General features: G+C 39.3%; 1 protein-coding gene across 1 annotated transcript in view; it reads right to left on the bottom strand.

Annotated features, from left to right (window-relative positions):
- Positions 1–605: 605 nt before the first annotated feature.
- The window catches only part of YLPM1 (YLP motif containing 1), a 39357-nt gene continuing 12954 nt past the window's right edge, over positions 606–27008 (bottom strand). The window contains 16 exon segments of the mRNA XM_050896963.1: positions 606–805; positions 1173–1352; positions 3180–3310; positions 8529–8580; positions 11631–11717; positions 13203–13286; positions 13550–13633; positions 13852–14028; positions 14314–14433; positions 14723–14785; positions 15437–15591; positions 15982–16103; positions 16276–16450; positions 16852–16944; positions 18114–18551; positions 20445–20539. Coding sequence (XP_050752920.1) covers positions 1206–1352; positions 3180–3310; positions 8529–8580; positions 11631–11717; positions 13203–13286; positions 13550–13633; positions 13852–14028; positions 14314–14433; positions 14723–14785; positions 15437–15591; positions 15982–16103; positions 16276–16450; positions 16852–16944; positions 18114–18551; positions 20445–20539 — 2023 coding nt within the window. The 3' untranslated portion in view covers positions 606–805; positions 1173–1205.

The following is a 27008-nucleotide window of genomic DNA, read 5'->3' as shown; positions in this document are numbered from 1 at the left end:
CCTCCAGAGAACTCCGTAGTACCTGTTTTCAAGTTGAGCATTAAAGAAATGTTTTTCATACATTACTACCTTGAGTATTTCAGAGCCATCCAACAGAATTTATACTCACATAGTAATGGAAATTTGACGTAACTGAGAAACTACGATCCAAAAAAAAATGATCATTCCTGCTCTCCAGGAAGAATGAGAATGGTATGACTCCTAAAGGCCAGCAAAACCTTGGGCCTTAATGGAGCTGCCTATGAGAAGAGCAGCAGGTGATAAACCTAGAAGACAGGACACATTCCAGAGTATGAGCACAGCACCTCTTCCAGGTAAGGACGGTTCTGAGCACTGTCAACATGTGAACACAGACCACATTTAAAATGTCAGACAAAAACCATGCTATATGGTCCACCAAGAACACCGAGTTTATAGTGAAATTTATTGTTCTGCTTCCTAGTACAATAAGCTACAAGGTACATACAGTATAAAACGAGAACGGCCACAAAGCAAAGGTGATAAACATTCTGTGACAATACAGTGGAGGTACATCTGTCTAATCCTTCCACTTTATCCCACAAACAGCAGCTAAAACTACTGGCCCTCCCCCTCCCTCCCCTCCAAAAATATTAAAAAGTAAACTGTCTCTCTCACTTAGGAGCAGCGGGATTCGTTGGTTTTTTTGAGGGCACTGGTTATCTGCCAATATCTCAAGAAAACTGCTGAAACTAAAGTAACAAAGAAAAACTGTGAAAGTGGGAGTGACATGACCCATGCAAGATGCTCATGACACCTTGGTTCACTTCTCCTCAGAGCAAATGGCCTGCAAAGAAAGGAAAAGTTTGTCACACCAAGTAAACCAGCAATTAACGTGGTCAGAGTTAAGATACAGTAAGCAAAATCTGAACTAGACAGGACTAGGCACACAGCGAAACTAATCTTTTAATGAAAACAATCTTTCTATTAATAAGGTTTGGAGATTGATAGCTGACAATCCTTCTCCTTTTATTTTTAGATGCTGTGCAGGAGGGTGCACATTGAATGGGCACAGCTGACACCTATTATACAAGACTCCAAATCAAATAATCTTGTCTAGGAGAACTCTAACAATGACATGAACTGCAACCTCAACTCTTAAAAAAACTAAAAAACATGAACACTATAAACATGCAGGAAGACTGAATACTTACCTTAAAGGCACAAAATTCCATTTAACCACTTTTTCATATATACTTGGTGCGGTTCAGGGCTCTCTCAGCAAGATGACCACTTTCATCTGTTATCTTCTCCCAATCTGTTTGTCCAACAACAAAACCAATGGCCCTTTTCCTGTCTGCATCTTTTTTTTCTTCTAGATCTGCCCACCGCACCTACGGAGAACATACTATCAGTAGGACAATCTCTTAATAAATCCTGAGACAAGTCTAGGCTTTCCACTGCAGGTAAGAGTACAAGAATTCTAATTTGTACTCATTTTCATTTGAACAGGGAAATATTAATTTGTTTTCTGATGGGTAAAGATGGAAACTACACAAGTTACATTATTTTTAATTGAATATCCCAGGTGTTCCATGGAGTAGAAGAAAGGTACAGATGATTAGCCTTTTCCATTTCAATGCTATAATTCTGAGAGCTGAAATGTAATTACTACAATTATTTCTCTGTTCAAAGCAATTCTTTCTGCAGGAAGAATTATCAAAGATTCATTTAGTGTCTTCATTTTCTGTACAACCTGTCTTTCAATTGCACAATGGAAACATCTAGAAGATGACTATGAAACTACAGAAAGACAGTGTTAAAGAGCAACTCAGCAATGAATGAGGGACAGTTTTCTTCTCTATCTTCTGTGATACATTTCTATTCAAATCTTTCCACTATTTCTTTACACTAAATAACTTTTTCATGCATTTGTTATCTCCCATCTTTACAGCTGCAGCCATCTCCTCTGTGGCTCTTCATGGTCACGCAGATCACCTGCATTCATCCTGTTCAAACATATACAGTCAATCCCTCACCCACAAACCCAGACACCAACGGAAGGGAGTGCAACAGGGAGGAGGGAGTGAGGGAGGTGATGATGAAGGGCTACAGTCCAGAAACTCAGCTGGAACACACCACTGCAGGACAGGAAAAAACAGTAAGTGAAGGAGCTCTTCCTTGACATCCTAACTGATTAGTCCCATTCAGGCTGATTTGTCACCTGGGGACATAGCCTTATCACCTTTCTGCCAGCACCTCCCTATTCCACACTCTACCTGGATTTCCCCAGACATTCCTGCTGATAAGCAATGTCTGCTTTCTTCCACCATCACTTCCTCTGCCAATGGCTTAGTATCTCCATTTCTCTCATGCACGCTGTCCAGTACTACCCATGTTTTCTATTTGACATTACAGAACAAAACAAGGCCCAAACACCAACAATTAACTCAAATTACTTTTAGTGACAAAAGCTGATCTTTCCATTTTGGAGACAAAAAAAAAAAAGTATTACCTCTTCCTATCACCTCTCCTTCATCTTCCTCTATGATTTTTTGCCCTTTTTTTCACAATGGTATTTGAAGATGTAGCATTTTGTGTTCAGAACAGAACTACATATAAAGTGGTTGAAGCCAACTTCTTATACACCATCTCCCAAGCTTTATGCAAGGTATATGCAGGAAGTAACATCTACAAGACTTAACTGATATAAAGCCTACATAGCTGATACTTTCCTCAGCTGAATCTTTTTGAACATAAGAACAGTGTACTGTTTCTCTGCCTACTTATTACAAAACCTAACAAAAAAATAGCTTAATAAAATCATCATCTTGTCTTGGAATCTGCACTGTATATCACACTATCTCATCACAAAACATACAACATAACAAAAAGACTCTATGGGTTGCTCTGAAACAAAGTGCATCACCTCCCTCAGCAAGAAATGGGATATGATTCCATTCTCAATCTCAAAAGCCATGCCATGCATAGTTAATCTTTATTATCCACAATTCCTCACTTCGTTATAATTAATCTGTTTACCTCCGGAAGACCCTACTCTCAAGAATATTCTCTTACAGAATCTAATGCAACAGCAAAATGAAAAGCGAGTCAGCGAAATTGCCATATTCATAGACACTGAATGACTTGATACAAACTCTTTTTCACAGAGACCGTTAAATGGTCATATGCAGACAGTAAGTCATTTGAAAATTTATTACCCTTTTCTTCCCAGGTTCAGAAGCACGTGTATCATAGTCATCTGGAAGCTGTAGATAATCTTCCATTCTGCTGGCAATTGCTTCCCAGTCACGTTTCCTTTTAGTGCCAGTCCGCAAACCATCCAGCTTGTCTGAGAACAAACACAGAGCCTCAGAGTTAAAGGAGAATTTTTTTCTATTATTCACACAAACACGACGAGAGTGGAAAAATTTTCAAAAGAATGAGCAGCAGAACTTGTACATCCAGCTTGTCTTGACAGGTGGAATGATGAGAGTTGAAATAAACTAGAGAAGACTCAACACCATTTTCAAGTTTTATTGATCTTTCACATTAACTGTGTGGCAATAACACTCAGTCTTGTTATTTGTATGAGGGAGAAAAGCTTGCTCTTCTGGATGTTCATACTATATGGAGTCTGTCCTTACAGGTACAATATAGCCACCAATAGCTAGGAACCACAAATCCACCTTTCTGTATTTGAACACAATACTAAAGCTGTAGCATTTTTCCCAAATTTGGGGTTTAATACTGTGTCAAACATGGCATACATGCAGTATCAGGGAACAAGTGACGATCATATAATTTAATGCATCAAAGACAAGTTTTTGAGATACTGTTTCTGCTAAACAAAAAGCTCCTTGGCAACCCTGATCCCCCCCTTTCTTTTTTCTCTCCCCACAAGGAAAACACACTCAAAAAATCCTCCAGGACTGGGGAAAAAAAAAAAAAATCTCAGAATCTTTTGTTTCATGGTGTAAGAGGTCAGTCATGAATATTTGAGCGGTACATTTGTCCAACAGTCACCATTTTCTTCTTTTTCTTATTGAACCGATAAGGCATGAGGAGAAACAATTCCATTCCTAGGTTCTAAAATTTTGTTCCTCTTTGGACACTTATTTTCAGTGAAAAAACAACACCTTCTTGAAATTATGTGGCAAACTGCTTTTGGAAAGTAGATGAAGTATTCATTGTAAGATTATGAACAACAAAGCATTAAAAGGAAAGACGGCTTTACTAGTCAAAGGAAATCCTAGTACTTCTGTCGATATATGCTACCATTTTATAAGCCAGCAATTCAAGTATACGCAGAAGGAATACTAAGCTTGGCAGTTATAGTCTGTAAACCATTTCCAGTGATGTCAGTAACATTGTTTCAGAAGTCACTGATGTAATTAAAATCACCCACAAAAGCCCTCAGAAATAAACCACATACAAGGCAGCATATTTTCTGGATAGCAGAAGAGGATGTTCAAAGGTATGTATTTAAAGAAGCTCAGTTCAGAGATGAGTTTTTTTACTTAATATGGGAGAGAAAAGAGTAACAACGGAGATAATGTGAGGCAATGGTGATGTAGACATGCTAGTATAATTTAAATGTCATAAAGTAATGAAGTAAGTTCTCCCTCATACACTCTAAAATTTTTAAAGACTCCACCTTTGCCCCACTTCCCTGGAACAGATACAGAATTTCTTCTAAGAAAACATTTTAATCCCCCTCTGCCTTTCAAAAAAGCCAACATTTAAGAAAACTGTGCAGAATACTTGTATCTGTTACATGATATCTTGTTACACAATTCAGTTAAAGTTCTTCTTTTGCTCTAAGTTAAATCTGCCAAATTTGAAGCTCAATCTCCACAGAAAGACGGCACTTCTTCTAGAAGACGACAAAATTGATTTATACAACATTCCTCTGTTACTCCAGCACATAATGTACTTGCACTATTCCTCAGTATTACTCTCAGATCAATCAGCGTAGATCATTTGTAGCATAAGGATTTCCGGAAAAAAATAACATTGAAAAGGAAAGCAACAAACGCATTGAGGATCATTTAGAAACATGAAGAACTGAAAATTCAGGAGCTCTCTGTTGGCAAGTATCTGTACACAAACACATTCCTGTTGGAAGGCAACACGCTATGATGCAAGCTCATCTCATTACCAATGTGGAAGAAAGAGTTCAGTCTCCCACTCCTTGCTGCACACAGATCAATTGAAAACATTGCCAAGAAATGTGTAACTCTCAAACATCAATAGAGGAGTTCAGGAGGCGTTCAGAGTATGAGGTTCCCCTCTGTTCCTTTTTGTTACTGCTACACAGAATGTATTTTAAAACGTTATCTCCTTCCATGTTTGAAGTTGGATTGCCTTTCCAGAGGGATCTGCTTCCATCCATACTATCGTGGTTCAAGGTGCATGTGCCATGCAGTAGACACACTACAGAAATGTCAAAAGCCTACCACAAAGCATTATTTCAGAATATTCTTTTCTGAAAATGAGACAAGGTGTCATTTTGTAACAATGGTGCTCGTGAATATTTATGGCAACTATCAAACATCATTTTACCATTTCAATTTTAAAAACAATAAAGCAGCAGCAGCATTCCTGAAAACCTGCAGAACTTAAAAACTCACCTTTAAAATTTTAATAAAGCATCTGAAAGTAACTGCCTTAATTAGCTTCTTCAAAAACTAAATGAATCAATCAGCTACATTTTTGCCCCTCTTATACAAAAGCCACAAGTTTTATGTAAAATGTTATTTGCGTTCTAGAGCAAATTTTACAACGGTATCAAAACTTCGGCTATGCCAGAGCTCATTTCTCCTTTCTTGAAAGTTTGCAGAACTCACCACTAAGCCGCACTTTGAAACAGAGTATTGTGCTAAACACTTCAAATATAGTCAAGTCTTAAAAATGTGAGTCCATTTCTGTAAATTTAAATACAAGAACCCATATGCACTATGCACCGAGACAGACCAGTGATTAGACTTTAGAATAAAAATGTGGCTGTGCACTCACAACACGTAAGGAAATGATATACCACACACACACTCAGAGGAATGCATCACCGCTGCCAAAGTAAATCTGAACTAAAGCAAGAGCTCTGGGGCGTACGGTATGGTGATTGTCACAAGTCAGCGTTGCAGCTAAAGAACTCAAACTTTTCAGACCTTTTCTGAGGCTTATTACAATCCGTAAGATCTTATTGTGCTTTCCTGTAACAACAACTACTCAGAAAGAAAACAAAAAAGCAGAACAAGACTTACAGTGTTGTTTTTGGATTCTGCACTTATATCACTTCTGCGAATGTGTGCCCTCTGGGACTAACGCAATAAACCTAATGGGCAGGCCAGCTCCCAGGAAATAACTCAACTTTGGAATAACAAATGCATACCACAGTTTACATGTCTTTCAGGAAATAATTTTAATTGGTCATCTACAACAAAGTCTTATTGTGAATTAAATATAATAATTCTTACTCACAGACTGCAAGTGCTTATAATGCATACCTTGAGCTAAAAGTTGTCTGTCCTTGCAGAGCAATTTTTCAAAGAAACAGCATTCATTACATAGGAATGCCTGGCTTTTTTTAAGTGTTCTGTCAGAATTTACTTTTAATCTACAGTTCTATATAGTTATAAAAATGAATCTAGAGGGTAGATATAAGAGTAAAATCGTGAATACAGATTTAATAGAAAGACCTTCTCAGCACCTGTATCTGTGTCTTGCAGCATGCTAACATCCAGTTTGTTAATGGAGTTTAATTGTTAAAGGATTATTGCAACAGCCTTGCAAGTAACTTACTTCAGCATAAAACTGAGTCTGCTGCTCACTCCCCATTTTACATTTAAGTGGAGACCATGTAAAAATCCTGTATGTTATATTATGGAGTTTTCATATGGAAAGAAATGCAACACAGTTCTTGGTTTCTATTTGTTAGCAGTATTTGATCATGAGAAAGGTAAATTTTGAAAGCTATCTGTAAATTTTTGTTGCATTCACAGTCTCCACATTGCTAGAAACTACACACAAAACTTAAATATTTTTAGAACACACTTTGGACTCCTGTGATATCTGTAAAATGCACCATATGCAGCACAATGCATCTGTTCCTACTACTCAGTACTTAAAGTCTATGTTAGTTGGAATACAATATAATGTACCAGAGCATTCTTCAACAATGCAGTTTTCCAGTACTATAATTTCATACATAATTAGGAAAAAAAAATCATTATAAACTTAAGAAATAATCTTAAGAGATTAAACCAATCAACTCATAATAAAAATACAGAGCAATCCTGAATTAATTCTGTCTAACTGCCTAGCTGTTTGATATGCTGGAACCATTGAGTACAAGGCTCCTCCAGTTGTACTGCAGGTGCCACAACGTCAATATAGTCCACAAATACTTAAATGACTTAAAAGAGAGCACAGCAGCAGAAGAAATGGTGCAGCTAAGCAGTTAACAGCAAAAGATGAAAGGCTGCTTTATGTAAGCCAGGACTTCTAATGCTATTTCTATGGTGCAATTGTGATTCTGGTTATTGCAAAGTAAGGATACACAGGGCTCTACCACACATGCAGAAGCAAACTTCAAAATGTTAAGACATGCTGCGTCCCATTCAGGTATTTGTTACTTCTCATAGGCATGACAGAAAATAGCAGTTTTATGCAGACTGCATTGATAAAATCTTCACTTAGAACCATTACTGTTCAGTAAAAAAAAAAAACAAACCCAAACTGGTCATAATGACTAGAAATCCCTTTCCACGTGTACGCCTTCCACCATAGCCGTGCTGCGTGCTTTTCAGCCTGAAAGTTGCTTTTGACTTTGACAGAATCCTAATATTAGCACTTATGTCTAACGCAACCAGCAGCTCTAATCAGAACAAAAAGTGCAGCAAAAATAGTGCCTTTGTGCTCCTGGAAAGTCCATTTTGCATCCTACTAAAAAGAAATCTAGGATTCTGCTGGAACTGAAAAGCGTAACGGACTTTAACTTTTCAACACCTAAGTTGTTGAAAAGATACACTGAGGCCTAATCATTCAGAACCAACTTCAAAGCATGGCACTACTTTGTCCTCACACTTTTGGAGAGCGTCCAGTCAATTTTGGAGAGCGAGAAACATCTTCAATACAGTTAGCTACTAGGCATGTCTCCAAGAAAGAAAGAAGTTACTGACGACATTTAGGCTTGAAAAAAAGGTATGCAGTATGAACAAGAACGCAGTGCAATGTAACTTGACTCTGCTTTTTATAATGCGGAAGAGATGAATAAAGAATAGAAATACTGCTTTTTTTTTAATTTTAAGATAAAGTACTTTCCTTGAACAGATGGAAGAACAATTAATGAGTATATAAAACAGTGATGGTTAGAAAGTCATAACTCCCTTGCCTCTGGCAGAAGATAAATTCCTTTTCTTTATAGATGCTTTTGCAGTTTCAGACACGTGTATGAGATCAATACATTTATTTGTGTTTGGTAAGGAGGCACAGTAAAAACGACAATTCAGGTTTTGCAAACATCATCAGATACCAACTATAAGAAACAGGAAAAAATAAATACCCACCTAGCTTTGCCTCAGAAGTGTCCATCTCCCATTTGCTTTTCGGAATGTAACCCTAAATCATACACAGAGAGAAGCTCGGAGGATTAGAGAGAGACACACATGCATATCACTTTTGAACTGGAAACAGTATTATAATGGGAGCTTAAGGTATTTCTTTTTGTAAGGCACAATTCTTGTTATCAGATGAAGGAAACAAATTATTTCAGAACTTCTGCATCCACTTCCCATTCAGTGATTTTAGCAGCTCTTGCAAATCATTACAAGAGTGCTGCCCTCTGCAAACACAGAACTCTGGAATGAGTCTAACAGACAGCAATGGCGCTGTGTGCACAGTTACTGTATTATATTATCCCAGGTGGCAAAGTTATGGCAACACAACTTATCAGGCATAAAGAATATTCAAAGCTTCACAAATACAAATGAAAAAGTTACCGTAGTCATAAGCTTTTAACAATATATTCCCAGATCTACTACACACATGCTTCACTTAATAAACCTTTCGAAGGGACATACTAAATTCTTGTATGAGTGGTTAGTCCACAACTAAACAAAATTCTTTTTTTAGTTTAAATGAGAGCATCTGCTGAATCACTAAGATTTAAGTATTATTTTTCATTTTAAAATAACCCTCTTAGTTCAATGATTCTTTTAAAACACTTTTCCCCTACAAATAATGCCATCATACACTTTACATGTAATGACCTTTAGCCAGTTTATTCCTTGTAAATGAGCATAAATGATACTGAATTTGGCAAAAAGTATTTATTTTAGATATCTTCTTGTTATCTTTTCATTTTATACTCTTGGACAAGCAAATCCTTACTAAGCAACCCCTTATAACTCATTTCAGCTGTTCAGATTTGGTATAAAACTACTTATGTTTCTCTGCAATCACATAAAAAGCTCAATGTAGTGAAATGGAACCCCTGTGAGAATTTCATTATTTTAAGAATGATTTTTAATAGAGAGGGAAAAGAACTACTCTAAAAGATTTCAACAAGAAAACAAACAATCCACAGACCATTTTTATTACACTAACTTCCTTCCTGCTCTATTTATAGGTTGCCTCCACCGTGGTAAACATATATGTGTATTTGTTAATGCTAAGGGTTACTAAATCAGAGTGTACTATTCCAGAGAGCTGCAATGCTTTTGATTATGTACAGCATTGCTCTTCTAAAATCCTTGAAAGACCTTTTTTCTACCAAGCATATATCAGTGACTTGAGATTATCAGATCCCTGCATTTTATTATTTTTCATCAAGTCTGTAATTAATACAAACTAAGACAGTTTGTGCTGCAATATTTCCTTGTAACAAATAAACAAACTTCATGTATACATGTATATTTATACTTTTAAACCAAGTTGCGCATTAAAATTTGCTCAGAAAGTTGACACCACAGCTAGAAGCCTGTATTGAACAAAGTGATGTGTGATACACTGGTGAGAACACTAAGTTAAATGCGTCAATAATTCATACCATCAAGCACAGAAAAGCAAGAATTGTCTGAATGCTACAAACAACCCTGTGGGAGTTGATAATAGCAACAAAAGAGTGACTTTGATGGTGTGAAACGGCCTACTGTGTGCTGAATCTGTACAATATCCCGGTCCTCAGATAGGATAAGAAAAGATTCAGACTTCATCCTTTGGTACAACACAGTTGGATATTTCAAGGACATCTGCCAGATGGCAGGAGCTTCAGACCTCCCTTCTTCCACAGGATTAAATGCAGCAAAATGAACTGAAGAACCCTTACCAACTGCTCTCAAGAAGGCAACAGATACCAAATACAGCATATTGTTCCACCTTTCTGTCTGACATACCTCTCTAGGATTAGCCACGTGACTGAATAGCAGAGATTATATACAGCAGATAATTCTTTGCTATTTTTCATCTCTTGTGCATCTAAGCAAAAAACATTCTTATATGTAGATCACTTAGTTATTAATAATTTGCATAGTTTTCACCACCAAGCTTTCTCCTTGTCTCATAAAGAAAAGGCCTACTGTTATATGTGCTGTACATTAGGACACTCCCCAGAGCCCATAAACACACACATACACACACACATTTATGCACAGATGTCTCAAAAGCTAAAGACAACTTTCTCTTCTAGATATAGCTCATTTCCAAGAAATGAGACTAGCAGCCATATTCTTGTAAACATGGATGCGTCTTTGAAATGTTCTAACCACACTTTATGCAGTCTCATACTCTGTGCCAAAGAAAATTTAGTAAAGAGAATAAATGAGTCATGTTGCAAAAAACAGATGTTTATTAAAATCCACTCTTCCTAAGCTTTATTTTTTTTATTTTGTATTTCAACTGCTTTCTAAACTGCCACTCCTGAGGAATAGTAAATTTCCATCAAGAAAAAGGACTTTGCTTGTCTCAGACATTTTTGCTTACTTCCTGTTTATTGGAGTTTAACTGCTTGGTTGTGGGAACCAGGGTTTGACACATTCAACTCATCAAGCACTGACCAGTTGCAGCTCCAACACATACCAAGAAGTTACATTAGGAAGCCCTTCTGTAGCCTTTTAAATACATACCTAAAAACGCCAGCCCTCAGGGCAATTCTCTAACCTTCATTTCTCCAAGAGACCTAATCCCTCATCTTGGAAATACCTACTGACAAACAAAGTCAGCGAGCCTTGGCAGAGAAAGCATTCTTCTTCATAACTGTTGTCATATACTGTGACAGTCGAGAAGAGTTCTTTAGAGATGTGAAAGGAAATAAGCTAAATTAATCTTTGCCCATTCTTCCCATCCCTCCACTTAGCGTAATTCTTAGATAATCTGGAAGACAGCGCTATAGTGTACTGCAATTTATAAATGTCTGTAAGAGGCGTGTTGCCACACTCCACTGATAATGCTGTTTGTGGCATATACTCACAGATACTTAAAAAAATCCAGTTAGGAATAATACGATTTAACATTAAAGTTCTCCTAGAAATGTTTAAGGAACAAACAACTAGAAATGTGTGTATTAAGATTGCACTAATAAGAACGGCAATGGGTTGGCATTTATAAGACTGAGATTCTCCCTCAGACACATTAACAAACATTTTGTTAAAGATGGCTGATGTGTCTCCTACCAGTTCACTTTCTTCCTCCTCTGCTGTATCCTTCTTGACTTCTTCTTTCTGGTCTTCAATATTTGCATCAAAATCCTCCATCTCCACCTGTTCCAAAGCACAAGCACAGACTTACAAGGCACTGCTTGACTTCTAAGTACTACCTTTTTAGCAGAGTAAGTAGAAGATCCCAAGTCCAAATAGAAGAGGAAAGAAAGGATTCATCTTGGAAAGTATGATGACGCAATATATATGAATACTAGCTCCATTTTGGCTTCCCTCAGAAGCAGGTCCCCTTCTAGCTACAGAGTGACAAACTGTGTGGGACAGTAGCAATCGTTTATTCTCTTCCTTCACGCGCATTCTTTGTGCTACCAGTATCTGTAACAGTAAGATACTTCTCTTGCTTCCCACACAATCACATTTCAAAACTTGAAATCTCAGAAAAAGATCTTAAACTTGCCATTTACGCATCACTGGAATGGCTCCCTCTGCACAGAACGTCTCTATTAAGCCTTTATCTTTTTTTATATTTAAGTATCACAGTGAAGAATAATAACCACAGAGATTAACATAATAAAGAAAATGGATGCTTTAAGACACACATCTAACCCTGCCCATTTAATGGAATACTTTCTGGGGTCCACATCTCTAATGGGGATTCATGTGTGTACTGTGGAATACCTAAAACTCTCCAAGTATGTACAGTTCTTCATACCATTAGTAAAACCTTGATGCACACGGAGTAAATCCCAAATCTGCCCTTCTCTGAGTCTACTTGAGAGCTATGCCTTTTGCTGTCCTCTTAAAGATTACGATTTTCCAATACAAATAATTTGGAGATTCAAAAATAACCTGCTGACCTCATGACAAACTGCAAAGAGTAAACTCTTCCTACTTCAGCAGTTCACCAGTTTCTATGGCCATGGCAAGAGCCGTTCTGACAGCAACATGCAGCTATGCTACATTCACGATGACCATATGATTAACATACTAATTTATTCTCAGAGCTCCTGAAACATCTGCCAAAGAAGAATGCAACAATACAGAAAGCTGACATACCAAAGACGCATGTCACGGCAAACTCCAAACAGAATAAAATGGTAGCGTACTTCTATAGCAAGTGTAATCTTCTGCTACATGTTACTTATTTCTTCATTCTCTGTTACAGGTCTGTATTTCTCAAAGCAGGGACCGAGAGGAGTTCAAATTTGTTTATTTACTTATTTATCAAACTACTTCCTCAAATTATGCTCCATTTAATCCAGTAACCTGAAAAAGTGCTGAGTTTCATCTGAGAGAGCAAAGATCCTCTTTAATTGGTACTCAACAGTTGCTAAGAGCAAACTGGCTTCAACTCTTGCTCAAAGATGCCTAAGTTTGGGCTCCAAAAAGGTGATAAAAAGTAACATATACCTTCATGTTTGGGTAATTGATAAGAATAATGGAATACACTTGTCTAACACAGCAATTCTGGCTTTCTACAGTGCCAAGTATAACTGCCCTGTTGTCATCATACCTTCCTCCGCTTCGTATTTTCAGTATAGTCACATCTATGTAATTTGTAATTTTAAGAAGCACAGAGATTCTCACCTCTTCGATAGCAGCATCCTGCAATAGAGAACGAATGTCCAGGCGCATCATGTGACGTGGTGCTGCCTCCCAGTGATCAGACATCTAACAAAAAACAAACAAAAATGTAGCACCTCTAAAAATTTAAAACAGATTCAATGGAAAATTTGGTTTCTGATCACAAAAAAGATGTATCTGTACTTAAGAAAAGTAATTTCAATCAATCCCATGAAATAACTACCACGTCTTCTTAGAGGAAAAGTGTAAGCATTATGTAGTCTAAAAGAGGTCCATAGTTTTCCAACAGCAGGCCTGAAAGCACAATGAAACCTATCATTAATCCTATGACTCCAGATGTATACAGTTACCCTGCTGATTTCCTTTAGCTTGCGTCCATGAATATTCCTCTTGGAACACGTCTGGTTATCTGCACTCATTTCAGCTAAGTACACCTAGAAAGAGAAAGACAATATCAAATATTGTAAATCAATTTTTAGAGCTCTTTTTCTACCTGGTGATACACTCTGCAGTTGTACATTCTAAGAAAGGTAAATTTGTAATTGTAGACCACAGCATTTTTCCTGAATGTGCGAGGGACTTTGCATTCAAAAGTTTAGAAATACCAGCATATGGGTGCTAGCAAGTTCAAATGCTTTTTAGACTCCATTACCTCAAAACCCTTGGTTTTTGCAGCACTCCAAAACTGTTCAAAATGTCGCACTCTATCATTGATAGCATCAAGGATAATGAAGGGGAAGAAGCCATCATCCAAGGTCTTTTTGAAAGTTTTAAACATGCTGGTACGATAGGTCTCTTCCATATCAGCTTCATATTCATACTCCATCACCTTTATCAAGGACAAAAGCATTTAAGAAAGAGGACACCTATTAAATTGCTAATGTTCAACTGCTGAATGTCATGACCACAAAGTACACTGGTATGAGAAAAACATCTTCCAGGTCAACTTTTAAGAATTTGCCCATTCTGCCCTTAAGTTATATTGACTTGTTTTGAAAAACAGCCCACAGACCTCTGCAGTCTTCCACAGTCACAGACTGAAATTCTGATTGCCACTGTGTTGTTCCAGAATGTCTTGTTTCTTTGTCAAGATAAGCAATTGAATTAAAAGTACCTTCTTTTTAACTTTTTTCCCTGTATCTGGGTCTCTCTCTTCTTTTTCCACTTCAGTGATAAAATAGTCATCCAGGCTGAGCACTCTTGGTGCAGGTCCTCCACACTCAACTTCCTTATCCTGGGAGGAAAGCAAAAAGAAAACATATACTCTTGCTGTAAAAATTCCATTCTGCTACAGAGGATCTTCAAAACACTTTGGCAAACAGCAGTTCCCTGCTTTATATTCTAAACAAGAAGAGAACAGTATCCCTCATACTTGCTAATAGTGGAGGGGAATCACATGTCATATGAAGACATGGAACATGAAATAACAACAGGCTGAAATTCCAGACAAACAGAAAGAAAACAGCAGAGAATGCGCACGTAAAAGACAAGCAGCACTACACAGTGAGTGGTTGTTTACATACCCTGATGAGTTTTGCTACATGTGTCTTTCCACTGCCAGGCAACCCTCTCATTATGATTACAATCTGAAACAAAGATCACATAAGAAGATAGGATATGGTACCAGATTTAACAAAATCTCTTTTGCAAAAATTTTCTTCTAGAAAATTATGCGCTCTGGGCTCACACTTTTGCATATCATCAAGCAAAGCCAGTACCATGCCTCACTGCCTATTTTACAAACCAGGTTGTGAGGAATTGTAGTAGTTCCACAGAATAAGAATATATGACTTAAATCATCTCAGCAGCTTACATTGCATAAGATGTTATAGATCTGGTTCAGGTAAAATTAACTGAACGAAACTTGCCTAAATGTTTTATAGCCTGAATCTTGTTCTTTCTTATTTTATATGGTGCATTGCCAAATTTCTGACTCTGTGTAAAGCCAAGTCTTTCCTCTGATACATCAAAAACATAAGTGAAGATCTCAGAAGAGTCTAAAATACATTAACATTACCCACTAATAGGAATTTCATCTGAGCATTCCCAGGAAGTTTACATCTCTTGTGGACTCCTAATAGCTATGCTACAACACTCTAGGCATTTGCAAAGGAACGAATAGAATTTCCATAGCCTCCTCAAACGTAGGCTTGCTCCCAACATACTACACTCATGAGCATTTTGTCTGAATATAGACCTCATAGAAACTGATTGTTGCTTTCAGAATGCATACTCACTCTCTCTGGCCTGCTATCCCGTCCTGGTGGCTTCAAAATATCATCTACATTTTTAGATTCTGGCTTCCTTTCCACTCGTGGAGCAGGTGGTGGCTGACGAGGCATTGATGGAGTAGAAATAGGAATCCTTTCCTCAGGGTAATTTCTACGATCACCTTCAAATTCCAGTGTTTGGACAGAAGAATTTTCTTAGTTCAGTAAAATAAAAAAATTAAGATGTTCATACCCAGCTGAGCTGATTTAAACAGACCTTCATTATTTTACGATAAATTCACAATTTGTCCCCAAAGTAATTCAAATTTCTAATCTTGAACCTATTGCAATCAAAGACATTATTTAGCAGAGTATATAACTGTTGCGTTCCTGATCTCATCACCACTGAGAAACAAAACTACATGACACTGCCCAAATAAATTTTCCTGAATTACATATGCTGAACAAAGAAATACTGCAAATCAATTAATCTTCTCCCAATTAATCTTCACCTCTGCGAGTCCATATTTTTCGTAATATTCTAGCATGGCTTCAAGATTGAGAAACTGTACCTCCAAACATGGAAGGCCCATGATCATATGCTGGACGATCTGTCTTTCGTTCATATGGTGGTCTTTCAAAACCACCCCGCCTGGAGGAGGGATGGTCTTTCTTGTCACGGTAAGACTGAGTCCTTGAAGGTGTAGTAGGAAGAACCCTGCCAAAAGAGTATTTTGAATATTTCTAGAATTTCTACTATGGATTCCAGAGAGAAATGAACATGTACCTCGCAGGCAAAATCGACAGCCTGATCCTCAATACAGCCTGATCTGTATTGATTTCAATAGTGTTCTGAAACCACGTACCTATCATCTCGGGGATGCCGCTCTTTTTCAAATCTCTCTCGTTCATAGTCCACAGAACCACGGTCTCTGTGCAACTCCCGCTCTCTCTTGAAATCCCGATGATCTGTGTTGGAATTACCTTGACGCTCAAAATAAGGCTCACGATCTCTTTCTCTGTTGTAACGACCAGGGTGCTCTGAAAGGAGAAACCCATGGAAATCCAAACCACTAAAACATACTCTGAATTTTTTATTATTTTTGAAGGAAAAGCAACAAACAAGAGTGTAAGAAAAGTATATAGAAACATATGATGCGAGAGCTAGAATGGACTTAATCAGCCACTGAACCTCTTTTCCAAGCTGTGACAACCATACCATGCAATCTTACTTAAAGCTACAAAACTGAATTTTTAAAGTGGCAAGCTCATTGACTACATTACTCCTCTTGACAATATAAACTGTTATTCTTATGGACCTCTGAAGAAAATGAAGTGGTTCTAGCTTAAACAAGAGTTACCTAGTTTAAAATACACTTTTAGTGCCTTACAACTTTTCTTAAGAGCTAATTAACTGTCAGAGCTAGCCAAGTGCTCCTTACCTTTTTGAAATGTTTGCCTCTCCGGTAGAGGTTCCGGACGCAGGGTTACCCTCTCCCCATATGGAATCTGTTCCACTTTACTGGTGGTTATATCTGGTTAAAAATAATAAAAATATAATTAAGGTCTTAAAATACCCCTCTTCCATTTCCCTTCCTCTGTCACGAAGGGCAATCAGCCAATGGCATTAAAAGTGACTGGAATAACATATCGAAATTTCTTTTAATGTGTAATGCAAAAAGAGCTATACATAAATACACAACACCATGGTTTTGAAAGTCTGAAGTGCGTTTGTGTGTGTGTATGTAAGTATGCGTACCACTTTATCTTAAGAATGAGACTTCTGCCTTTTCAGACGAGTTCAGGTAGCATGCACAGTCAGAAGATTATAAACATTAAAATGCTCTGAAAGTTTCAATAACTCATAGAACTATTGTAATGTCATGAATGTTAACTGAAACGCTCGCTTTAGATTCCTAACAGTGACAATTTTTCTAATAGCTTTTAGTAAAACATCTACTTAGTGGAATTGATATGGCTTCAATTAATGTTAGAATTGGCACCTTAGAGAGAGAAAAAACGCTCTTTAAACGACAATGCACAATTTAAGAACTTTTTTACGACATGATTTCACTCCTATTAAAAACTAAGAATGAGGGAAATTAATTCTATTAAAAAACTAGTGTTGAATTTTAGCTTTGATAAGATCAATACTAAAAACCAGAGCCCTTCGCTGTTTATGTGTTAAATGCCTGTTTAGAACTAGGACTTTGTCTCCCTCCCTGTCTAGAGGGTACCTCACACCCATTAAGCAGTATATAAATAATGCAAACACCAGTCACATTCTGCTTCAAGTTACTAAGTCACACCTAAGAACTGTAACAATCCAAAGTACCTTCTAGCACAGTTATTTCCATACTCAGCTAACAAAGGGCTTAAGGGAAAGTATCAGTATCAATCTAAATATAACACGTTGATGTGATCACATCAGTTGGTGCTTATTAGAAGCAGACGTGGCTATACACCATTCAGTTCACATGAAATAGCTCATTATCACAGCATTGAAGAAAACATTAAACTCAAAGCTGGAGGTTACAGACTCCTTAAAACTGCATTGCTTAGCATTAGATTGCAATGGACGCAGCCTACAGGTCAACTGCAGAACATCTGTGGCATGCTTTGCATGGCACATTCCTTTAGAAAGAAGCCAGGAGGACTAATTAGATCTCCATTACAGATCAAACAAATACACTGTAACACCCACCTCGCCCATGGCCATAATCCACAGTTTGCTGAATTACAGGTGCTTTAGGAACTGGTGGAATAACTGGAGGAAGGGACACTGGCACAGCTGACGGAACAGAGGTGTGAACAGCAGGTACTTTCACAGGTGAGGAGACAGGTGGAGGCATCATTGACTCCTGTTTACACAACTCGTACTCCATATTTGCTCCTTTATCCTCATTTGTGTCCCAGAGTCCGTGGAAAGAATCCTCATCCCAGCGTTCCTGTTCCACAGTAGAAGGTGATGGTTTTAAACACTGACCATGACTTGGGGTTGTAGTTGGAGTAGAAACTGGAGCATGTGGCCTTGTCATAGGTGTAGCAGGCCTTGTCAGTGGGGCACTTGGTCTTGTCACAGGGGTGGGCTGTCTGAACAACACGGGAGGCTTTATAATAACAGCAGGAGAAGGTTTAATAGCTTGGGCTTCTACTGGTGCCTCTGAAGATAGCTGAGAAGAGACCTAGATGCAGAAAGCACTTTTAATGTAGATCTGTAAACTAACCTTCTCTCATCCTCTGTAAGTCAGTAAGCACAACGGCAATTGGTAATCAAATCATAAGCATTTTCTAGTACCTCCATCAAGGTGCTACAGGTAGGAGGACAATATTTCAAGAACTGGTGGCCTGAATTAATTTGGTGTTTGTTCACTATGTGAAGGCTTAAATACTATTTATTTTCTCCTTCAAAATAGCCTTACCAATTTAAGCTCCAGTAGGCCTATCTCAGTTCAAAAACGTCTACAGTTTTATTCCCAAAGATTCCTGCTGTCTGTGAGGAGGCTGAAAAAGTCTGAAAGTAGGGCAGCTTGGTGAGGCACAAAAGGATTGATAATGCCAGCTTCTTTCTGGAAGTCACTGGAAAATTTCCCAGAGAGCAGAAACACCTGGAAACCCCTTAATGAAATCAACATCAGATCAACATAAGAAATGGGGAGGTCTTTCCCAGTGGAAAAACAAAACAAAACAAAACAAAACAAACCCTTCATGAACCAAACATCCCCATAGAACCCCATGTGCTGTTTCACAAGAGTCTTTTCAGCACCACAGCAGATGCCCAGTTACAGGCAGCCTTATTAGCAACATGCAACAAAACTTGCAGAATGGTTGTAGATAAAAAGCTGAACTTTGTAATAACAGTTCAAAGTCACAGCAGAAATCTGAAGGCAGGGATCCCAACAAAGACAAGAGTTGTTTGAATACCTCTAGGCAGATGGGTGAAGTAGTCTGAGATACAAAATATCAAAGTTGAGCAAAGTCACCTCCTAAAGGCATCAACATACTGGCAGTTCTTGGTAGCAAATCTGTTCCATTATTTTACTTTATAGACGCTGTAAACAAGGAAGAGATCACCTCGGCAAAAAGAAAACTTGCAGTGCCTCATTCACTGCATAACACTTCTCTGAAGGGAGGGACGAACAAAGCTTGGGCTGGCTAAATGTCAGACCCAGAGGTCATTATGGCTAAATTTATAGGTACCAGTAACTTTGGGGTTCAGACGTGATGAAGAACAAAGACTGTGCATCGACTCAGGTATCTCCTCCAACATACATTTAACAAAATTGTTTATTTGTTCTAGGAAGGATTTATAAGCCTGAGTTAACATAACTGCAGAAGTTCAGTTTGTTACTAACCGGGTATGAATTATCAAAAAAACAAATATAAGCAGCTGAGAAGAGTTCCCAGAACCAACCAGGAGATTAAGAAGCAGAGGAATAATTTGCATCACAACAGGAGATGACATCATGGAGGCAGACAAACGTGAGCTTCCATGCACTTTATGATATTCCAGAGGGTAATGAGAATTCCCAATAAAGACAGCAAACAGAAAGCTAATGCCCACTCTACATTGAAATATCTCAGTTTCTGATGGACCTATCCTCAAATTTCTCTAACTTCAAAAAGGAGAGAGCTCTTAAAGTAGGAAAAGCAGAGCAAGATGTCAGAACTTAGGCAAGGAACAGGAGGGTCTTCTCATGAGCCTTATGCCCCTGTTTCGGAAGAGCTCACCTCTTCTTGCACATAATCCCACAGCAATCTACGCTGTTGAAGCCTCATGTGCTACTGCCCCCAGTGGGTCATGCTCAGCAGACATAGTGGACTGAATGAGTAGAAAAGGCTTTGGAAAATCTAAAGAAACTAAGAAGTTGCTTTGCCTCAACAGAAGATTGATGAGGTTGTAAGGGCTGCTGGGGAGGCATTCCACAGAGAAGTTTGACCATCAGAGTGTAGAACTGATCCGACATACACATTAATAGTCATTACTACAAGCATGTTATTAAATTAACATAAGATGAATTTACCTGAAAGGCACCTGGCCTTGTGCTTGTGTTCTGTGATCTTGGAGAGTCCTGTGTGGAAATGTCAGGTTTAAACTCTTTCAGCTTCTGTAGCTGTTCTTTTTGCTCTCTGCACATGAATCACAAGAAAGTGTTATCAGTCTGTAGCTTAAATGAAAAATTAAAGAAATCAAAATTCATGGTGAAAACCACGTATTACACTAGCATCAGGGGCCAAGTCCAAACAAGAAAAAGGACACAGCAGGCTTTATATGGTCAATGCTGTGATTCAGAAATCCCTGTTTCACATCCACTTAACCATGGAGGTATTTAGTGTATTACCTGCATCCTTTTTTGATCACAAGTTTCCCCTGAGACATGCAGTTATGTTTTTGTGCTTGGACAGAACCACCCCACTTTGACAGTAAAGAGCAAAGCTGGATTTTTAGCTTCTGCCAACACCTTCCGCAGGACAGAAGCTCATTGGAAATGCGTGCATAAGTGCTCTCAGTGACTTGCTCTGGTTTGCATGCTAACAGGATTGAGGCCACAGCAGCACAACAGAGATTCCAATATTTAAAAATCAAACGGTGATCTTAACTTTTGTTTCCTTGTTTTATATATCAAAATACTATTTATTATACAACCAATACATAGTCTATGGAGCAGAGACCAGGACCAGCAGTAAATACTACAAGCACTGGACTACAAAGTTCTATTCAATATGATTTCCTTTCCTTTCAGTTTTTGTTAGCATTTTTTAATCTAGGTTTTTTTATTGCTAATAACTCCTTGTTCATATTAATTGTGTGTATTAAAGTAGCTCCCAAAGAACAACTAAGAATGGGATCCCTCTGTACGAGGCACAACAGAGACCCTTCTGACTAGCAATGCACCTGTTCAGTGTCCAGCGCAAGTAGAACTTGGTTCACAGAAAGAGATCCCAAGTGCTGCATTAGTACAAAGAGTAAACTGAGCAATTGCTAGCACTTATGTCTTCTTTACACCTGGGTTAGGAAAAATACACCAGATGACAAATACAGAACAGCAATCAGCTCAGAGTATGCTGTTTTACACACAATAAAAGCAAAGCCAGACAAAGGCTTTACCTTTGGAGATGAAAGCAGTTATGCACCACACTACTGGTATAACTCTTGGCTCAAAAAAAAAAAAAACCAAACAAAAAAACCCCAACAAAAAAACCCCATAAGCAGTCTCCTTAAAGTTGTTCCTACTGTTCAGACTGGGGTCACCTGCTTATAAGAACCAGATGACAAGTACCAGTGTAACTAATTTTAAGATTACCCTCATATTCAATTAAAAATCAGTATCAGTAGTATCGTGTTTATATTTCCTCTTTTTACTGGCTTAGAAAGAGGTATATGTATCTACTTTCTTATATAAAATGTTTTAGTTCCTATGTTTAAATATTTCAGCCTTAATAAATTATTCACTTAGGTAGTGATTCCCAAACTATGGTCCTTAGCTTAAGTCCACTGGCTTGCAGCTAGTCACATTAAACAGCAAAACATATGCCTGGCACCCTGAGGCAATGAGAAAGTCAGGAAGCTGAAAACGATCTGTTGCTTCGAACTTTTGGCAAATATTGCTTTATAACACAGATTTCACAACTACTAATACCTGTTGAATTAATCTAATTGCAGTGAAAGATTAAATTATTCAGAATAAAAGTTCTCCCTTCCTTTTTAAAAATTACTTTTCTTGCATTTTGGCGTGCAACTAAGGCCTTCCATATGGGACAGATGCTTTGCAATCTTCTGAGTCTGAAAACAACAGCTTCAAGAAAAATACAAAATGTCTCTCTATCTTTCAACATGGTTTACTGTAAATGTTATAATGATAACCAAACATTCATTCTAATTGCCCATTATTTTAGCATAATATCTTGTTTATGAAATTAAACCCCTGTCTTTACTAGGCACCAATCCTCAGCTATCTCTCAGTAACTCATGAATAGGATGAACCACGTGAACCTCTAAGATGCTTCCCTCTTTTCTCTACAATCTCCTCTGAAAGATCTCATTCACTGAAAATAGTCAAAGAAACTCATCTTTTTTTTTTTTTTTTTTTAAAATACATTTAATGCACCTAAACCCATGCACCAAATCACAAAGATAGCATTTGGATAGATGGTATGTGCTCCATTCATTCTAATATTACTAAATTTACTGAGCCCTAGGATGTTTCTGATGTTTAAGAGGACATTCTATTACTTATTTTGAAATAAATACCTATTAAAGCCTTCGGGAGTCTAGTATCTGCTTTCTAAAATGTGGTCTTGGTGAACTCTTGCATTCATATCCTCCTGATTGTTATCACTGCTGTTATGCTGATCCTCAGAACTAAGATCAACCAAACTTGACAAAAAATTATTCACTTACGATGCTGGATTTCAAATGAGGGAGCATTGTAAAAAGAAAAAACCCACATATGCTTTAATTAAAAAGTAAGCAGTACCCCAAAATTAAATAGGTCCCATTGTGTGTATTAAGAATGACATTAATGTAGATCTTGACAGGTAAGTATTAAAAAGCAATTATCAACGAGCTCACCTGACACTAATAAAAAGATTGAAAAGCAACTATCAACAAGCTCATTTGAGGATAACAAAAAGATTGGTCAGATGATGTGGACAGATCTCTTCCTGGAAAGTAACAAACAGGGAATGCCATATTCATGGGGAAAGGGACAACCATCTATTTAAGAAAAAAAAGTCCATCCACAAAAGCTGTGATAGAGGTACTCCAAATAACTTGTTCCACATAAGCTCCTACTATCATGCTGTGGCGAAAATAAATGAAGCCATTACTGCGTAAATCAAGGAATGAATTAGGAAAGGAGCATCATGTCCACAGAATGGGATTCCCACCCAAAGTGACAGAACCAGGCAACTCACCGAAGCATTTTGAGCTCCTGGGCAGCCTTCAGAATTATCTCATGCTGTCTTTGGCTAAGGACCATCACTCCTCCCAAGGACTGGTCAGAGTCCAGGTTTGAATCTGCTCCCAGCATATCAGAAGAATGCGAAGGTGGAGGAAGAGATGAACCTGAATGATCATCCAAAGACCGCAGTCTATCTCCATCATCTGGATACCACCTATCCGACAACCGCTCCCTCTCCCAATCAGTCCTTTCAGGAAGGTAGTCTTGCTTCTCCTGCCACGTGTCATATCTCTCTGGATACTCTCGAATCCTCAGCTCCCCCCTGTCTCGGAGGTCTCTGTCATAATGATCTCTGTTCCTATCCTCCCTCCACCTATCTTCACGGTATCTGTCCAGAGGTGGAAGAGGTGGTAATGGTGGTAGAGGGGGGATATCCAGGTCACGATTCCCCATTTCTCTGTCATCCATAGGTCTCATGTCCCAGTCTCTATCCCATTCTCTGTCTAAATCTTGATCATAAATATCTGAGGATCTTCCAGTCCTATCTAGATCTCTCTCTAGTTCCCTCTCTCTTGGCCTTTTCCAGTCATCCCACCATGAATCTCGTCTGTCATGATCAGATGATAAAGGAGGTAATGGTGGTAGCGGAGATAATGGAGGCAATGAATGGTGGGATTGCAACCTGTCATCTCTGTCATATGCATCTACAGAATCATCCTGATAATCAGAGTTGTGATCTCTCCAATATCGTTCTCTTTCCCAGTCATCCAATCGCTCGTGCTCCAAAGAAGGGTCATCTTGACTATCTAAAGGAAATTCCTCCTGCATTCTATCATCTTCATGACCCCAAGAACCCCTGAGTGTCTCATCTCGATGGTATGGAGGCAATTTGTCAGGGTCATCTCCTAGGTGAATGGGTTTATCTATATTGCCTGTTTCAGATCTTCCTGCTTCCCTCTCCCGGCTACCTGGCCTCCTGATGGGACCCCCCTCACGGCTACCTGCCCGCCTGACTGGGCCCCTCTCGCGGCTACCTGCCCGCCTGACTGGGACCCTCTCCCGGCTACCTGCCCGCCTGACTGGGACCCTCTCCCGGCTACCTGCCCGCCGCATGGGTTCCCTCTCCCGGCTACCTGCCCGCCGCATGGGTTCCCTCTCCCGGCTACCCGCCCGCCTAACCGGGCCTCTCTCCCGGCTACCTGCCCGTCCCCTGTCCCGGCTGCCTGTCCGCCCAGCTAGCTCTCTGTCTCGGCTAGAGAATACCCTCTCATGGCTATCTGACCGTCCACCCAGTCCCCTCTCTCGGCTGCCAGACCGTCCATCTGGCATCCTCTCCCTGCTGCCTGACCGTCTATCTGGCATCCTCTCCCTGCTGCCTGCTCTCCTGAACATCCCCCTGCCACGGATGGATGCCTGCCTAGCCTGCCCTCTGCCTCTGTATACATATCCTCTGCCACGGCCATCGTCCATCCTGCCCATTCCCCGGCCATGGCCATCGTCCATCCTGCCCATTCCCCAACCACCGTCCATTCTTCCCATCCCTCGGCCACCATCCATTCTTCCCATCCCTCGGCCACCATCCATCCTTCCCATCCCCCTGCCACGGCCCATTCCCCAGCCACGGCCATCCCCCTGCCCTCTGCCACGGCCATCATCCAATCTGCCCTGGCCCCTTCCTCTGCTTACTGGTCCCTTGCCTCTATCTTCATGCATAAACGGCCCTTTGCCTCTGCCTTCTGGTCCAGGTAGGCCCTGGGTACTATCTGAAGCAATCAACTGGCTGTCTGGTGAATCCAAATCCTGATTTCCTGTTGCAGGGGTTACTGCACCGCCTGTTCTTGCAATACCTGACTGCAAAGCTACAGGGTTACTAGAAAGGGATGTTGATTTCTGGTTCTGAATAGGCGGAGTAGGTGCTTTGGACTCTTCTACTTGCTGGTTAGGATCATGTGAACTCCACGTCCACTTTTTAGGAGGGTCTGAAATAGTTTCTTTGACTTCAGGTTTGGATGGTTCCTGTTGAGTGTTTGTCAGGTCCTCATTTGGCTCAATGGGACCTGCACTCTGTGCATCAGGAGTAGACTGTGTTCTGCTTACAGTTTGCTGATTGCCAGCTACGTCTGTAAAAGGTTCTTTGTTTTCTGACTGTGAGTCTGTCTGTGACTGCTGCTGCTGCTGTCCCAAATGAGGCCTGGGCCCCCTCCACCGTGGACCACTAGGTCGGGAACCATGTCCATGTGATGCATTTGTTGAAGTATAAAATTGTGCTGCTGGTCCTCGTGGGATAGTCCCCCATCTACTTGAAGACTGTCCATCTGTATTTTGTCGGTCAAAACGCGACCTGTATCCTTCTGAGCGCTGGGAGTCAAAACGAGGCCCTCTTTGTCTTGAGCCTTCAAATTTGTCATATCCTCTTCCTCGAGGTCCATCAAATCTATAGATGACATAATGGCAATTTTATTCAAATGAACATGTCAAATTAAAATCCTCTAAAAGACAGTTTCACACCCCCCCAAAGTCACTTCTAACTGATGAATCCCAGTGTGCCTCAGGATCAATCCCTACTGAACCAGTGCAGAAGCACAGAGACATGTTCTTCAATTCAATATTGTCCACTGAAGACCAGTTTAAGCCACTTGCAGATTATGTAACCCTAACAGGAAATTTGGCTTAAATATCTCAGGACTGAAACCTGACTGACAAAGAAAGCTGGCAAACTCATTTGGAAAAAAGCTTTCAACTTTTGTTTAACGGAAGTTTTGTCGCAATCAACAACTCTTGTTGAACTTTTGTTCTGACAGTATGCAACAAGCCTACTTAACTATGGTGATGAATGCCATCCAGAAAACTCTTTAAATACAGATCCTTTCAGAAAGTGCAACAAAATGTGATAAGGCCCAGTTCCATGCAAGATAATATGCCTAAAACAAATATATTTTTATTGCATCACTTTTTAAATTCCTTTTGAGAGCACCTACAACTCCTATTGCTTGAATATGAGGAAATAGGCAAACTAATGAAGAATAATCCATGCAATCATATTTAACAAGGCTGATCTAGTAAAAATTCCAATCTTTAAGCATATGCTCAAATACTGATTTACATAATAGACTAGAACAAATCAAATTCATTTCACACAAAATAGAGAACTCATGTCTGAAGTCAAGTTGCTTGGACGTTTGGGATTCACAGTTGTGTCTCACTGGATGGGGTCAGGAAGGCCAAAGTGTGGCTGGAGCTGAACTTGGCAAGGGATGCAAAGAGTAATAAGGGCTTCTATAGGTATGTCAGCCAGAAAAGGAAGGTCAAAGAAAGTGTACCCCCCCACCGATGAACACAACTGGCAAACTAGTAACAACGGAGGAGGAGAAGGCTGAGGTACTCAACAACTTTTTTGCCTCAGTCTTCACTGGCAACCTCTTTTCCCACACCTCTTGAGTGGATGGACCACAAGACAGGGACCGGGGGAGCAAAGTCCCTCTCACTATAAGAGAAGATCAGGTTCGTGACCTGAGGAACCTGAACATACATAAGTCTATGGGACCTGACGAGATGCATCCCAGAGTTCTGAGGGAATTAGCTGATGTAGTTGCCAAGCCACTCTCCATGATATTTGAAAAGTCATGGCAGTCAGGTGAAGTCCCCGGTGACTGGGAAAAGGAAAACATTGCACCCATTTTTAAAAAGGGTAGAAA

The sequence above is a fragment of the Gymnogyps californianus genome, chromosome 5, assembly GCF_018139145.2.
Source record: "Gymnogyps californianus isolate 813 chromosome 5, ASM1813914v2, whole genome shotgun sequence".
NCBI classification, from domain to species: domain Eukaryota; kingdom Metazoa; phylum Chordata; class Aves; order Accipitriformes; family Cathartidae; genus Gymnogyps; species Gymnogyps californianus.
This window is presented reverse-complemented; position numbering and strand designations above follow the sequence as displayed.